Raw genomic sequence first — 16,421 nt, 5'->3', positions numbered from 1 at the left:
GCAGCCAGCGAAATATTGTTATATGCATGATGATGAGCCATAAAAATAATTTTTAAAGCTTAACACCCTTAGCCTGCCCAAGATTATTCTATTGTTATACCATACTTGGCATTAACGATAGCAGCTGTTACTGCCATATGTATTACCAAACCATCTCCCACATTGTGCCATTGAAAAATTAATAAATAGTTAAATACATTTGGCTCTTTTGATTATGATAATTAAACTTATCACAAGACGTCATCAATCTGATGTTGATTAACACCATGTTACTTATGGTCTCCGCGATAGACAACAGCAAATGAGCACTTGTGTTGATGAATTTGTCTCAAAAAAATAAAGACAATTTTCACATGAGATGAGTGATTTTGAGTGATGAGTGAGCCAAGAGTTTTATAGCGAACTTGAAAACAGACATACTAGACTGACATACCTGCCTTATACAGCGTGTGGTGCATCGGATTGCTTGAACAACAACACACAGTTTACCACTAGAAACAGGTTATTTTGTAGTTCCCTTTATAGCTAAACTTCTGGCAAATTGACCAACAATACTTTGGTTAATAACATTTTTTTCTAATACATTTTCATTAATAGATAAGGAAGGAATTAATACTTCAATCTCTATTTTACAAGTCTTATACGAGTTAAGCTGAACTATTCTATGGTCACCCATCGGTATATTTATAGATACCATGATTTCGATGCCAAGCAATCTTGGGCTGATCAAACAGAACAAATAAAGTATCAGTATAGCCTTTTACACTCATAGCACAAACATCCTTTTCCACTAGGCCATATCCTGTATATCTATAAACGAAGGTTGATAATGCAGCTTTTTGAAAAATTTCTGCGCCTCTGACTGTTTACCTGAAAAAGTTCAAGCCTCAAAAATGAAATCATTATTTGAGGGTATAAACATTTTCTAAAATTTCTGTTTACTTATCCTTAAGTGACTCAAAATGCTGGGTGCCATCAAGACATCGTGACAAAAACAGTCAAAATATAAAAATCACAAGCCTCTGTGGTTATAGAAAAGAAGGATTGAAAACTATGAAGGACGCAAATTTGGAGCTTCGCTGGAGCAATGAGTATGCATTTCTCTCTGTTATGCACAATCAGTTTAATAAATATCCATATTCTGCAGTAACGAAATTTGTTAGATGCAACTAACAGATTTCATTACAAGAGTGCTTAGTACATTTGGAACAAACTACCCAAACTGTAACTTGTTTATGTCCGCATTTGAAAAACTAATGGTCGAGATGATCAAATGACGGTAAATATGTTTAGGGTGTGACACCTCTATTGACATACTAAAAAATAATGACCAGTAAACATTCTTAATTGCTTTCATATTATTTATGGTTTGAATTTAGTTTGTAATGTACATCATAATTTATAAATATAAATCTCAGTGTTTGTCTGTCTGTCATTCATGTGTCCAGTAATAGCAATAATGTTTGACGTACAAAAAATCCACTTAGCAAAGAATTTGATCTTGGAACATCCAGGTCTGCACAAAGACAAGCCAACCCATTACACTACGCGTCTAACTGGCCAGGTTGATTAATAATAGTCCACATATTCATTACATCAGTTAAAATAGGCATACTTAATGCACTTGGGAAAATACTATTGGTTATGAGCTAATACACTTGATCATTATTTGTAACAATGTTTACTAAACAGGTTTCGAACACGGTTTTCACTATAGCAAAGGTTTACACTAGCTTAAGTTACTAGGTTACTAGGTACGTTACTCAAATTCATTAGGTAATTAATTTATTACTCATACACCGTCAGGCATTCAGCTAGTATAATTATATTTACTCATCTTCAGTCTTTTGATAGAATTAATTTTAGACTAGCAAAATTGTTTTAATCTCACTTTTTTGTGAGGTAATACCAAAGAAATTAAAGGGTAATTGAAAAAAATCATCAGGCTTGTGCTAGACTCGCTCAGTGTTGCGAGGTGAACAACACGCTTTACTTTTCTGTCAAAAGAGATATATCAAACAATAACCTTTATTAAATCATGACTATATGAAAAATATTACAAAGGAGAGCAGCTTACTCCACTGCCCTTTAAAAAATATATGTCATATTAATTTATAAATACTCGTAGATTGAAATGTACTAATTTTTCACTACCACACATGTTAAGTCACACATGATAAGAAAGAGCTCATATCTTACTGGTTAATCTGCAGACACAAGCAACATTACAATGTTAGATTGATATCTATATTTTTATTGAAATGCTGTGATAGACTCAGTATTGTGGTATCACATCATTTGAGCAACATCGAGCATGGAAATAATAATACATGATTTCAACGTCAAGAATTAGGAGATTATAGCATTAGTTGAAAGAGAATGGTATTTTGCTAAATTATATTGATATGGTGATGAGCTAAAAGTTTTTGTTGATCAATAATATGTAAGTGAAGGTCTATACTAGAGAATATATACTTCAACTCAGCATGACTTTATTGCAAAAAGTCATTTTATAACCACTTTCTTTTACTTCTCACAATGTAATTTTATTACTGATACTTACACATTTAACACAACATGCAAAAATTACTAAAAATCAATTTTTACATATTATGTAATATAAAGTGGAGCCTCGGTTCTCGAACGCTTTGGTTTTTGACCAATTCAGTTTTCGACCAAAAAAATTGAGATTTGTTCGTCTCGTATCTCAGACATAAATCCGTTTTTCGACCAACCGAAGCATGCGCATTAACATTAAAACGTTCGGGACAGCTCCGGATACAGCATAGAAGCAATCATTAACAAAGGGAGAAGTAAGTTACGCTTCATAAATTCTGCACAAAAAAGAAAGAACCCTGTAGGACGACGTCCCTCTACCGAAGAGATTTGCTAGCTCCTCCAGTCGAGTTACCCTAAATTGTTTTGGAGGAGGATTCTCCTTCAAAGATGTTAAGTAAACGTGCCATTGCTGTTTATATCTTTTTTTTCACGCAATTTTTGATGTAACTGATCTTTTGTATTTTTCGCTGTTTTGTTATAGATTTCTGCAATTTTTGGTATTGTATCTTAACGTAGAATGTTTTCGATGTTTCAAGAGCAAAAAATACTGAATGTTTACCTTTTGTTTTGTGCTTTTATCATCATAGATAGAAAATCTTTTGTTAAAAATATACACAATCTATATCTATCCGTTTTTATTTATAGAATGTAGTATACAGTACAGTTTATGGTGTAAAATGTTAAAAAAGTGCTTTACCGAAGTTATTACCTCGGCTTGGAACAGATTAAAATTTATATACATTAATTCTGATGGGAATAATTGTTTTGGATCTCGAACAACTCGGTTGTCGAACAACCTTCTGGAACGGATTATGTTCGAGAACCGAGGTTGCACTGTATATGTATAAATATACATCTCTATTAATAAATATAATATCTATGTATTAGCCTATATACGTATACTAGCTAAATGCCCGGTGTTGTCTGGGTAATAAAAGTCTTTGCACAGAAAATTTATTTTTGTTTAAAGGTTGACTTGCAACAAAATTCACATTACCATTATTTGATATGAAAAGATTTACCATGTCTTACTCTGTTGTGTTGTAGGTGCAAAATATGTGGAAAGGTGATTACAAGCTCTTAAAAGCTCAAAACGAACAGAAAATCGCAGCCATCCGAGACCGCCGTAGTTTGGATTCCCTTTCCAAAACAGCTCAAATGTGATGCAGTTGTGAGAGATGGTTTCTGTTTACACCTTCTTGCAACCTTATTCGCCAAAAATATTTTCACAAATATACTTCACGCATTCAATAAAACTATGTCTACTGTTCTTACACGTCTGTTTTATCGTCATCGTAATGCTGTCACTTTTAGCAGTGATATCTTATAACTTACCATAAAAATTCATTAAACATTTTAACCTTACCTCGAAGGAGTACATATAATTGTCTGATAATCATGATGAGCCTGTTGGTCACCTGTGATAATCGAAAAATGCTGCAAAAATTATTTGCGAAGTATTGGGTCACATGATCAGATTACGACTTGCCAATTAGACCAGGCAGAAACAAAACTGTAAAGTAGCGAGCATCTATATTTGATACGGGGTCCTCAGTAAAACCCGAAGTGTTTGTCATAAACTAGTACTACGATAAGTTTTATATTGAGCTTTGTATTGGCCTTTCAATTCACGTGAGAACATACGTGACAAGATGATAACCAAATTTCGTGGTTACGTCATCGAAATAAAGAGATTCTAATCTACGGCGGCTTTTTGTTTTTGAGCTTTTAAGAGCTTGTAATCACATTTCCACATATTTGGCACTTACAACACAACAGAGTAAGACATGGTGAATCTTTTGATGCCAAATAACTGTAATGTGAATTTTGTTGCAAGTCAACCTTTAACATATATAACAGCAGTTACCAGTCTAACTTTCAAACTTCCTATCATGAGAAATGGTTAAGAGCGTGGACTGGAAGATTGCAGTTTTAACCATCGTGAGTTCAAATACAACAAGCAGCGAGCTGTTAATCCAATATTTTAATAGCTATAGCTAAACATACATAAACACACAAACTGAGAATTCTATATATATCTATAGTATGTGAGATTTTCATTTAATCTTAATACAGAAGCAGTGCATTTTGGAAAACTCTAGTTTAAAGTAAACCCTTACAGTTTACCATTCCCATTTACAATCATGTGCACCCACCTACTTATTTTTATGTTGTGCAACGCATTACAGAAAGAAAGCAAATGATGAACTCTTGTATCCTCTTTAATAGTAAACCGTTAACAATAACTAAATCAAATAGTTTAATCTGATAAAAGAATCACAACTCAACGTAAATTGTTAAACAAAACAAACTTTGCTGATCGTTATGTGTCTGAATACAGCTATCGGCTTCAGGTCCAAAACCCATGAGCCCGTACATTAACGTACAATAACGTAGTTAAATACATTTCATCTAATTGTAGGTGTAACACTAACTTTGATAAATAACACTAATAAATCTATATCGCAACAAGTGCCTCAATTGTATTTGATGATTTAGAAGTGTTATTTCCTAGGAAAACGCTCTAACACACCAAGTGGTTCAGATCAGAACTTCCAAGTTGGTAGGCCACGTCACGCGGATGCGTGAAACTTCTTCGTTATTTCTCGGGTAGACTCAAAGAAGCCTCGTTAGAAATATTTTCAAGATTGCGGCCTAAATAAGTAGTCTAAAAATGAATGTACTGGATTCGGGTGATATGTTCGCAGGACTGTCTTTCTTTAATTCGTATTTTCTTATTAAAAGATATACTATAGGCAGCGTCCTCTATGCCTTCAAGGCTAGCCGGCTCAAGAGTCTTGCTTTGACGGATCGAACGAAGTGAGTTACGCGAGTTGTTGATTCGGATGTTTTACAACGGGCAGTTCTTGCTCACAAACATACCACACACCATCTTATGTAGTTTTTTTGTAGGGTTTGTAGTAATTATTAATGATTGGAGTAATCATTATTCAATAGTTAGCGATATAATAATAACTAATTATCAATATTCTAATACCTTAAATAGGTGCCAGAAATTTGAAGGACCTGCTCTAAATGTTTAAAAACTCAAAAACGATCTAAACCTTGAAAAAATTCCTTCAGTGTGTGGTTAGTCTGTAGTAATCGATTTAAGATTCACTAATCACAAAGTAATGTGCCGGCAATTACGCGTGGGCTCTTTTTGTAACGAAATGATAAATAGAATTGTGCATTGGTAGAGCCACAAGCATAGAAAAGTTAATTTATTTATTATCATCGTCAACTGTTATATTCTAATTACTGTTGGCTTGAAGTACACGCACTCTGGCTTGTTATACTACCTGTTAATTAAAAAACTACTTTGTCAGATTGTCCTATCTTGTATTCATATTCAAACCAAATACTGCATGAATATATCAACCAAACCAACTCTCTCATCTGCAGTACCACAGAATGTCATTTGAATTTAAACTTAGACTTATAGAAAGATAAATGTTTAGCAGTTATACAGTTATCTTCTGTTGCACACTCTGTTGAGTACATTTGGCTATCTCTGTTGCAAGGCTTCTTCTGATCAGATCTTGAGGTGCTCACTGTTCGCTATCTCATCAAAAAAGTTCACTTTTGTTTCTGTCTTGGAAAGCAGCAGGCTATTTTGTAGAGAACGCGAGTACTTTCAGTGCATGTGGCTTTAAATAGATTTAACAGTATGTGCGATGTCAGAAAAAAGAACTTTATTTCTTTCCGGATGATGTTTGCTAACCGGAAACCGTAAACATCCTAGATGAGTTGTTTCATTGAATACGATTGGTTTCATGAATTATAAATCATCAACTCCTTGATTTTCAAGACACAAGTGATATTAGTTTACCTGTTTTTCTTAGAACGACTAGCTATTATACTTTTGTCAAAAGCTCAACGTGATAGCTTATGTTGCTGTTGCTCTAAAATTCACGTCAAAGTAGAAAAAATGACCACATTTTTATCTAGCCTAATGATCGGTAACTCTTATCACCAGCAATGATTTGAAGCCTTTAAATTTCGTTCCTTATTAACCAATTAGTTTCAAATAAAGTTGCGCTTGCTAGATAAAGAGCAAGAGATAATCATACAATTTTTGTTTAAATATCAATGAAGGTAGGATGCATTGTCGCCTTCCCTAACAGAAATTTCTCTGATTTGTTAAGCTGTTGTTATTTGTGAGCATGATTAAAGGCACTTCTAGAAGTTTAGTAGTGTGACTACCTAGTTAATACTTTGTTTTTTCACTAAATCTCTGCATCACTGATATATCTGTATAGTACAAAGGAAATAATTGATGAAAAACTGGAATAAAATATGTTGTAACACTTAAAACCTAAAACCAAGTAAATCAGTAATTTTAATCATAGTTCCAATCTTTTTGTGAAAAAAACCTTGATTTTTATGATTCTTTCATAATTTTGCTAAAATCGGTATTTTTGATAGTTTTTGTTTGATGTGTATATAACAAATCTGTAAAGACTCCGCTGGGATAAATTAGCAAGTGTGATGGGGATAGTTATCTGCATGTGTAGTACAATGCTACAAAAGGATACTTAAAGTTGGGACCTATCAGTTTATGGTGTAAACTTCCAAGTAGTGTTAATTATGTGGTAGCAACTGTAACTGGTACAGTTTTTTCTTACTATTCTGTGTAATAAATGACATTATGATATCAAACTCTTTACTGCCATCAGCTCAAGTACAAGCATTAAATAGTATTCTCCAACTTTTTTCACACATTTGTAAATAAGAGCCTGGCTAGTCACCAAAAAACCAGCACACTGGTATTTATAATTTGCATGATCAACTATCGTTCACACCAAGGAAGACTGCTTAAATATCTTATAGGGCATTTTATGTGAAACTTGTAACGCTACTCTACTAATTTGTATGCAGGTTGCAAATTATGATTTTATATGGCTGTAGAATGCAAGAATTATAAGAAGTTATCAAACTGAAGCATGTAAGTCACCAATACTAAAAAGTGGGTTCATCAGAATTCTGATGTGCAATACAATTCACTGACATTTTGCGTGAGCCAAAATAAGCGCACAAATCATAAAATGATATAAATTGAAAAAATTTGATTTGAAAAAAGTCATTTTGTGGAAAATTCTTGCTGGATGTTCCAGTACCAATATTGAATTATCGTCAATATTTATGATGAAAACACCTGAATACAAAAGTACTTACGTTCACGACACAAATCAACATATCAAAAAGGGTTCTAACTGATTTATTTATAGAAAGGGTTATCTGAAACATTTCATAAGCAGTTACAATCCGTATGAATTGCTTTCATGTATTTGTTACAAGGAAATATGTTTGTCCGTATATAAATCATTGTTTGCGTGAAGCTGTTGTCATTACTGCTCGAAAGCCAATCTCAAATAAAGTTAGCTTGCGTTGGAAATGATAAAATTGAGTCTAGATCGTTGTAATCAATTATATCAGACGGTTGCAGATGTGTTAGTTTTGTCTCTGCTAACAGAGTAACAGGTTCAGTTCGGAACAACGCATTAACAAAGTGTTGTCAATGCTTTGTTAACACGACCATGCAAAAGACGCATTTTATCAGTGCTTACAGCCAGACATTTATTCTATTAAGTTCCCTGCTATTTACCTTATATCCTTAATCTGTCACTCCAGGCTATAATGGCTCCTCCAGCTCCTCCCAAAGAGTTTGTCTATCCATACTCAACTATGGCCCAACTCAGGGCCTGGCCCTTCAAATGGTATTGGAAGAATGCTAGGATGTTCAGATTTCAAATTTATGGATATATAGCTGCCTTCCCATTCATTTACAAAATTCATAAAGCAGGTATGTAGCAACACATACGTAGCAATATTGCAGTCGACAGCATTTGTTTATATGGGAGGTGGTGTATGAGCATGGTTCCATAGGATGAATTTTTATACATATTTTAGTTCAAGATATTACACAAGGGGGATGCTTTTTTGTAAATTGACTCGATAATTTGTATTCTGATGGGTGGTGTAAATCTAGTTTCACTGAGTATTATTAGAGCTGGAGCATGTTGGTAGTGGTGTCAAAGATTTATGTAGATTGAGTTGGATCCTGGGAAGACATACAGTTTTTTTATAGAATACATTATCATGTATATTTTGATTCATACCCTAGGACACTTTTATTTCGCTAGTATTTAGTTTCGTGAGTAGCACACAGAGTAAAATTTCGCTGCAACTTAATTTTGCGGCTCTGATGAGTGCGAAAATATAGTGATGTGAAAATAAATGCAGTGGAAAAAACATTACATTCCTCAGGTCCAGTTTGCTAATAAGAAAAAAAATTCAATTTGGGACTAGTTCATATTTGTAAACCGCAGGATGAAATGTGTGGGTGAGATCGATAATTCAATTTGATCACTTGCTGCCATTTGTTTCTTGGATTATCAATGACGTCTAGGTCCCTCCCGTCTTGACATTCACACTCGAGTCCCAAGAAGAAGAAAATAGATAGGTAACAATCAACTTCACAACCAAAACTGTATAACCCTTTCGCTGCCATAAACGCATTTATGCGTTTTCTAGGGGCCACTGCCATAAACGCATTTTTGGACTTTCTCAGCAATTGCGTGGTAACCTGATTTTATTATTCGTTGACCACATAACCCACGGTCTTTAAGAGTTTTATGAAATTGACAGTGTTGTCCGAAGATTTCTCTATAAAATCAGCCTAAAACAATGAAGCCGTTTTAAACTTTTGTTTGAGAATTTCTAATCTAAAAATGAACATTTTTGTGTGAGTTCATTAACTACCAGTCATAAAACAGGTAATTAGTTGTTGATGACATTATAGCCAATTAAGATTTAGATTTTCGTGATTATACAGATAATTAAAGTAGCAGCACTGTCTCTGACAGTGGTGAAAGTAATAGTTTTGTAAGAGTAAGGAACATTGTGGAGGATTGTTTTAGCTTCGGATCAATCGTAGCTTCGCATAGCTTTATCATCGTGCACAAGTAGAGATACATTGAATTTTGCATAGCAATATTGGTTAAAATGTTGGCAAAATAAAATATGTAACACAAATTTTCTAGATAGAGATTCAACTTGAAACAATACTGTATATATATGAAGCAGTATCGGCAATTTCGGTAAAATGACTGGCACTAGGCCGATAGCGAATTTGTACATGGTTGGCAGTGAAAGAGATAATGTGGTTGGACCTGATGAGGGTTGATATTGTTTTTGGTTGGTAATAAAATTCATCATTACAATAATTATTCTTCAATTTTATGACTTCACCTACCAGACTTTCATCTTCATCAGTTACAAATTCGGTGACTAAACTGATATTTTAATTTGCTTTGCCATGCTGCTCAGTCGGTGTATTAGCTATAATGAGTTTACCAGAAATTTCCCATTGAGCCCAACCACAGACGAAAATTGCCTGCATTTCTAATATGAAGATTTTATTGTGGATACCGATGAACAAAGCTATTTAACTTTGTGTTTTCGCTCGTTCGTTATGATAGTTTAGTTTCGCTCATGAAATTTTCGTGAGAGGATGACACTGCGAAAATGCGAAAGTTAGATGACGCGAATACATAAGTGTCCTAGGGTATTGATTCTAAATCTTACTCATGCATTTGTATAACCAGATGTGTTATGCTTCTGTATTAAACATTTGGATGAACATCAAGTACCATTTTTTAAAGTTTTTCTGTTTGAAAGGGTTTCCTGAATGTAATTTGTTATTAATATATTTTAGTGGTTATCACACTAATTTATAGACATAGAGAGTCGTGTGTTTAGTTACTGGGTTTAAAGAGAGTAAATTAACTCACAAATTTGCTGCTTAGGCGATTTTATGTGGCACTGACCTATGCTGCCACCCAATACAATCCATGGGTAAGCCGCTTGAGGTTAGACACTCTTTGCAGTTACCTTGCATATTTTTAATTTTGGATTATTTCTGATCATCACTTTAGACCCTGTGCCTTATGTAATCAATAACGCATTTGATAGCTGCAAATGTCTGATTTTTCTTCCCCTGTGTTTTTCTGCAGTGCATTCACCTGGTAATGTGGAGGAGTGGAAGCAAAGGAGAGCCGCGAGAGAGCGTAAGTAGACCTCTTTTCATATTTTTTCTCTTAAAAGGAGTTTCAATATATGATGTTTTTGGCTCCTGTAAAAGTAAAGAAATAAAAATACAGCAAGATCCTGGTGTCACCTCATTTTCATCCTTACTTAGCTGTGTTCTTGGATTAAGAAGTTGTTTCCTCTCGATTTTCTATTTGATCACTTTATTAATCACAGTTCAGTTTAGAATTAAAACTTCTGTTTCAAGGTTTTTGTTAGCTAGCTTTACGCTAGACTTAAATCCTAATGCATAAGCAGTATCTGTGTATACATTGCTGTGCATATAATGAAGATTGACTAGAATGTTAAGTTTCTTGTACAAGTGCTGATTGGAGAGCGCTGTACCGTCTCTAATCACCGTCTCTACACTGATCTGTTCGATTACTAGCAAATTAGCAACGCAGCAATCTTCCAGCCAAAATACGGATGCGCTCTCTGACTCTATTCAGCATCAGAGACAAGCGCTAGTTCTCCATTTGTCATTACAAAAATATTTTTGTCAACCGACTGCGGTATTAATTGTAAGATGAAACGTAGGGATGGTATTTAGCTCAGAAATGCTGGTAGGTGCCAAATACATGGATTTTCCGGTGGGCTTTGCTGGCGCATAGTTGCTACGCATCACCTGCGCTGATGGTGTAATGTGAAAATTCTGCTTGGAATTAAACAACACATCAGATTAGTAATAGTAAGGTGTCATCTTTAGAACAGCACAGCTTCACAGCATGCATTTGAATTATCATGCATTCTAGGGTCCTTCAGGCTCCGTTTAACTGCATTATGTTTATGAAAGGAGCAGATGACCACCTTTGTATAATAGTGCTCCAGGTAGCTTTGTTCCTTCAGATGACCAATTAAATTAGCCATATAATTTATGTGTTGCTCAAAGCCTTGGGAGTCATTACATTGTTTACGGAAGGTTGGGTGATTTTGTCTGTCGTTGGTATGAAAGATAATGCAATCCAAATGGTACGACATCCATCACACCTGTCTTGGTTGTCACCTTTGTTCATCTCTTGCTAGCTGGCAATGCAAATTGTATCAGGCAAAGTCCAATTTTCTTTTTTGATTAAGTACTTAAAAAAGCTAGATCGATGCATTAACTTGCTCGATAGTCATTGCAGGAATGGCTTTGTCTTGACATGAGTCTTGTGGGTATATTGTCTGCTCTGTCGCTAGTCCTTAGACTGATTTTCTGTTTTCATGTTACAGAATCAATGAACAGCTGTACAGTTATATCTCATTACTGTTTCAAAGTATTTTATCATGGATGCCACCTCGTTGTTGTTAAATCATTATTTATCCTCCCATTGATATGTAGGTGCATAAATTTTCTTGTGAAAATTGAGTCAATTAGAGAATATAGGAGATAGAGAGATGTATAGGTATCACTGTGTAAGTAAGAAGCATTCACACTTAATAGCTGCCAATAATACAAATAAATGCATTTGTTGGTTATTTCAATGACAAGCTGATATCTCAATGTATTTTGCTGATATCTCAGCTGCTATGAGTGTTTATGGAACCTAGTGAACCAAAAAGGGGATTTTGAGTTGCTTTCTTGTATATCTGATATTATTAATCTGGTTGCTGTGTTTCATTCTCCCAACTAGCCTGTGATCATCTCTATTGCAGATACTCACTTTGATACACCGTGCGAGTAATGAGAGGGCAGCCGTTAAGACTGGTTCAACTCCTGTGGAGAGTTTGTGGTGAACCTCAGTAATTCATTTTTTCTTTATCTGACGTTTGATTAATGGCTAACGATGTTTTTCTGATATACTTACGGTGTGTTTGAAAGTTGCACTGAATATATTTGATATATGAATGCAGTTCAGCTGTAGGTTATATATTTTATGATAAATACAGTTGGTATGCAGATCATGGATAAATTATGCAGCTGATTGTCTTGAGGTTCCGTCCCATAAAATAAGGTAGGACGAATTTATATTAAAACTACAAAAATAACCACTGTAGACAGAAAAATATTTTAGTGTTTGTACAATATAGGTATGAACATGACTGGTTCGTATAAAACAGAAAAACTTATGCTTTGAGCATATTTGAGGGATGCTAATGATGCTTCGCAACACAGTCTCCTCTTAATAATACTGAATATACCAAAATAATTATATAAAAAGGAAGCATCACATGCTTCTCTCAGAAAACTTGAGCTACACGCTTGCCCTTGAGCCTGTGCACAAGAAAACGCTTGTTTTTCTTGCCAGTCTCTCTAGACTGTTCACCGTTGATCGTCGTCTTACTCTCGTTCGATTTGAAATCTAAAATGGAAATATGGCAGGTTATAGCTAGAGTTATCGGTAGGATTATTCATTGGTTTAGTCATATATTAACTGCATATTTACTTTAACCGGATGTTCTAACCATCCTAAGATTTCAATAGGTTCTTTATCAAAGAATTGCCTGGAAGAAAATCGGTAAATTCATCTCTAATATACCTGACTCCTGGATGAATAGATAACCTATGTAAATCTATTGTATACATTCAGTGCATTAGCTTTCACTCGCTTGCAATATGAAGATGTTATTTTAAGCATCTTTTAGACCCATCATTGTAATGAGTTTACCTGACGTTGTCATCTGATTACAACATGGTCTATTATTCACTAACTTTTTGTTAGCGAGGACAGGATGATGAAAAGATGTCTCCGACATCACTCATTATTTGCCAAGGCTGACATTAGCTATAGCTACGAAATGCTACACACTTCATTATTTGAGTACAAATTATAATTTACTCACCCTTTCATCTGATAGATGTCCTTTAGTAAGAGCTGTAGCTGCGGTCAGTATAGTATTCCACAAGTGGGTCATTCCAAAGTTTGTAGCAGAGCTGACATACACATGGCGCAGATCTCCTATGACATCTCGTACGTGTGCTGGCGTTATGTGCATTACAGAGTTCATGAGATCGGAATGTGTTCCAACTACCATTATGTCAACATTTTCTGCAAGAAGATAACAAGGTCATAATAACTCAGTCACAAAGATGCAAAATCAGCTAGCACAAACAGAATTCTAGCAGTTAAACTTTTTTAATGTTAGTGATGTCACAGTGGAGACATATTACTAACAATTACCTTTAATCTCTCGCGTCTGTGATATAAGCCGTATCAAAGACTCTTTCCAGTTCTTTGATGCAACATTGTAGACAATGAGGACCAGTTGAGCAGTTTTTACGTATAGCCTGTGCATCACAGGGAATTCTTGCCAAGGAGATGTGTCTATAAACTGAACGAGCTGGTTTGTTCCATCTGCAATGAAGCATTCGATGATTTAATGCATTTCAAGTTTTAGGGTTTAGCTTATATTATATGAGCTAAGAAAATTGTGGTTTAAAACCATTAGGAGTTTAGATTCTTGTTTCCGGGAGGTATTCAACATACTAGTACTATTATACTGATCAGCAAATAAAAGCCAGCAAAACTTACCAGGCATTTTCTTCATCGTATAATGAGATTCATCAATAGTCGGTAGGTGCGCCTTCAGGTTGTCTTCAATATCCTGTTTAACTAAACATTTGGTGAGGCAGGTCTTGCCACTCTCTCCTTCGCCAATTACTACCACGACTTTGTTCGCTTGTGGTATGTCTAGCGATTTAGTCATCCTCAGTGGTCTTCGGCAGTTCCTGAAAAGAGATGTGAACACTGAAGTGTATGTCGTTGAGAAGTCATGCCTCGAATATAATTATCTTTTATTAACGATCTGGATTCTTCTCTGTTTGCAAGATACACAAAAGAGTTCCATGTTTTTTACTCCGCTACTTACATTATGAAGTGCTAGCAAGCTCCTTTTAACATTTGACTTGTACTTTTACTCCTAGATTCGATGCTACTGAGTGTCTCAACAGTGTTAATCTTTTATATACTCGAAGACCCGCCTATTTTCACGCTTACATTGTGCGTAACCTTGGTGACGGCCTAGAAATGCCAGGCAAGTTTATACGCATCACTGCTTTTCAATTATCGTTCGATTGAAGCAATCTGGTTTGTATCTCAAAAACAACCAACATGCTCTGTCTAACTCTTTTGGTCAACACTAGCTAAGTGATAAATATCAACAGGACTTTGGTCAACAAAATATTTCCACATAACCATAGCTTGTTAGTTGTGAGTTGGAGCAGATGTCTTAGCCGCTTATAGAATCATAAAGTGTGATGCAGGTTTAATTTCTTGTTGATTGTAAAGAAAACAAATTTTGCAAAAGTTTTTGTTGACTTGAAGCTAATGATGTCATACGAAGCAACCATTCACCAATTTATCGCTGATGATGCATGCCTAATGGATCTTGCTGACATCACAAACAATTTATTGACAACCAGATTGCTGTTGTGTCAAGACACAAAACTACCTTATGCAAAGGAATACATGCAGGTTGCGTTGTATTTTACGAGTTACTAAATTACATTGCTTTGTGACTTATGTTGTGTCGTAGTTAATAACTTTGTGACTTCCTGTGTGTTATAGCTAGTAGCTTTGCGTCTTACGTTGCGTTATAGCTAATATCCCTGTACCTTATGTTCTATAAGATCTTGTAGCATGCAGCATCAACATGTTCACTCTCAAAACTGTTGTATTGCTACTATCTTCAAATCACAGCCTTTTAAACTAACGGTGACGCAGGTTGTTATCGCATAAAATGATAAGGTTGATGCGCTCAACAGGTTATCCCAATATTTGCATTTGCTCTAATTAAATATTGTACAACCCTTCTAGCCTTCAGACTACGCTAGTAATTTGTGACAATTATGGGTGGCTGAGAACAACAGCGTAAAATTCATTTATATGAATAAATTTTATTTCCGTCTTGACATTCCTTTCTCTGGCAAATCTTGTTACTGAAATCTGTGCAACTTTTGAAGATTTCAACAAGTGATTGCATCAAAGTTTATATGACTTTTATCAGTAACTCGCTTGCAGATCATCGCCACTATAACTCCATGTCTACCATTTTGCGTCATGTTCTTTGTTTCATGAGTAAAGCTGAGAAAGTCACGTAAGCCAGGTTTGTTGTAAGTGATATTTTCGCACAGCTCTAGCTACGTCAAATGAAGTTGGAAATGCCCATGTTTAGCAAAAGGCAAGCGGACTAAGTGTACATGCAAATATTGTTTTTATAATGTTCATACACAAACCTCACCTTGGTTATGATAACTATACAGGTGGTATATTAAAACAAGAAAGTTCACCATTACGGTTGTTTTAACAGCCCTTTTTATTAGCTATGAAAACAACAGTTTCCCAGACAAACTTATTGATTCCTGTAACATTTCCAAAGTAGAAATAATGCTATGAATGCAAATACTTCCAAAAACACTCCAATAGGCTGAACTTGGGTAGTGATATCATTGGAGGTGTTGAATAAGTTGATAAGTTGCTTCAAAGCTAAATAATAATCCTTTTGAACATTTTATTAGGTTTTATTAGAATGAAGCTGTGTTATAATCAATGAGCTCTATGACACATCATAATCGCATATGGTGGTAAAGAGATAATTTTGACATAAGGTGTATTTCTTCACATCTAAAGCAATGATTACTCAAACTTGAATAAATAAAATGTGGTACAAATATGTAGTGGGTTGAAATGCTAATCTGCATACTTTTGATTTCTTAGAATTTTTGTTATTCTTCATTTTCTTTGTACTTGAGGTATGAGATTTAAGTAACTGTAGTGGTGTATGTTAGATCAATGATATAAAGCCCCCCCCCCTCTCCCCATCCACATAGGAGTTTTATATCATTGGTTAGA

The 16,421-nt window shown here is 34.9% G+C and overlaps 3 protein-coding genes across 4 annotated transcripts in view; 1 reads left to right on the top strand and 2 right to left on the bottom strand.

Moving 5' to 3' along the window:
* LOC137401095 (protein transport protein Sec23A-like) overlaps positions 1–5,133 on the bottom strand; it is a 39,908-nt gene extending 34,775 nt beyond the window's left edge. For both annotated transcript variants that reach the window (XM_068087453.1, XM_068087454.1), the window contains exon 1: positions 4,995–5,133. The gene's annotated coding sequence lies outside the window, so the exon portion shown is untranslated. The remainder of the gene's footprint in view (positions 1–4,994) is intronic.
* A 196-nt stretch (positions 5,134–5,329) lies between these two features.
* Positions 5,330–12,542, top strand: LOC137399425 (uncharacterized). Its single transcript, XM_068085528.1, has 4 exons — positions 5,330–5,379; positions 8,194–8,365; positions 10,578–10,631; positions 12,286–12,542. Exons 2-4 carry the CDS (start codon positions 8,200–8,202, stop codon positions 12,312–12,314), a joined length of 249 nt encoding a protein of 82 aa, XP_067941629.1. The 5' UTR covers positions 5,330–5,379; positions 8,194–8,199; the 3' UTR covers positions 12,315–12,542.
* A 12-nt stretch (positions 12,543–12,554) lies between these two features.
* LOC137399424 (GTP-binding protein Di-Ras1-like) lies at positions 12,555–14,512 on the bottom strand. The gene is made up of 5 exons (XM_068085527.1): positions 14,440–14,512; positions 14,103–14,299; positions 13,752–13,925; positions 13,414–13,619; positions 12,555–12,932 (listed from the first exon to the last, which is right to left on the bottom strand). Coding segments are annotated over exons 1-5 (687 nt in total). The 5' UTR covers positions 14,442–14,512; the 3' UTR covers positions 12,555–12,824.
* Between the last annotated feature and the right edge of the window lie 1,909 nt (positions 14,513–16,421).

Source organism: Watersipora subatra, chromosome 7, assembly GCF_963576615.1.
Source record: "Watersipora subatra chromosome 7, tzWatSuba1.1, whole genome shotgun sequence".
NCBI lineage: Eukaryota > Metazoa > Bryozoa > Gymnolaemata > Cheilostomatida > Watersiporidae > Watersipora > Watersipora subatra.
Note: the sequence above shows the minus strand (reverse complement) of the source record. Positions and strands in the feature narration are given on the sequence as shown.

Excerpts from the sequence above, each read along its gene's own strand:
- LOC137399425 (XM_068085528.1), top strand. The coding sequence starts at position 8,200 with ATGGCTCCTCCAGCTCCTCCCAAAGAGTTTGTCTATCCATACTCAACT. Across the intron at positions 8,366-10,577 it reads TTACAAAATTCATAAAGCAG|TGCATTCACCTGGTAATGTG; the intron begins GTATGTAGCAAC and ends GTTTTTCTGCAG. Across the intron at positions 10,632-12,285 it reads AAGGAGAGCCGCGAGAGAGC|ATACTCACTTTGATACACCG; the intron begins GTAAGTAGACCT and ends TCTCTATTGCAG.
- LOC137399424 (XM_068085527.1), bottom strand. Across the intron at positions 13,620-13,751 it reads ACAGACGCGAGAGATTAAAG|AAAATGTTGACATAATGGTA; the intron begins GTAATTGTTAGT and ends ATCTTCTTGCAG. Across the intron at positions 12,933-13,413 it reads GACATCTATCAGATGAAAGG|ATTTCAAATCGAACGAGAGT; the intron begins GTGAGTAAATTA and ends TTTCCATTTTAG.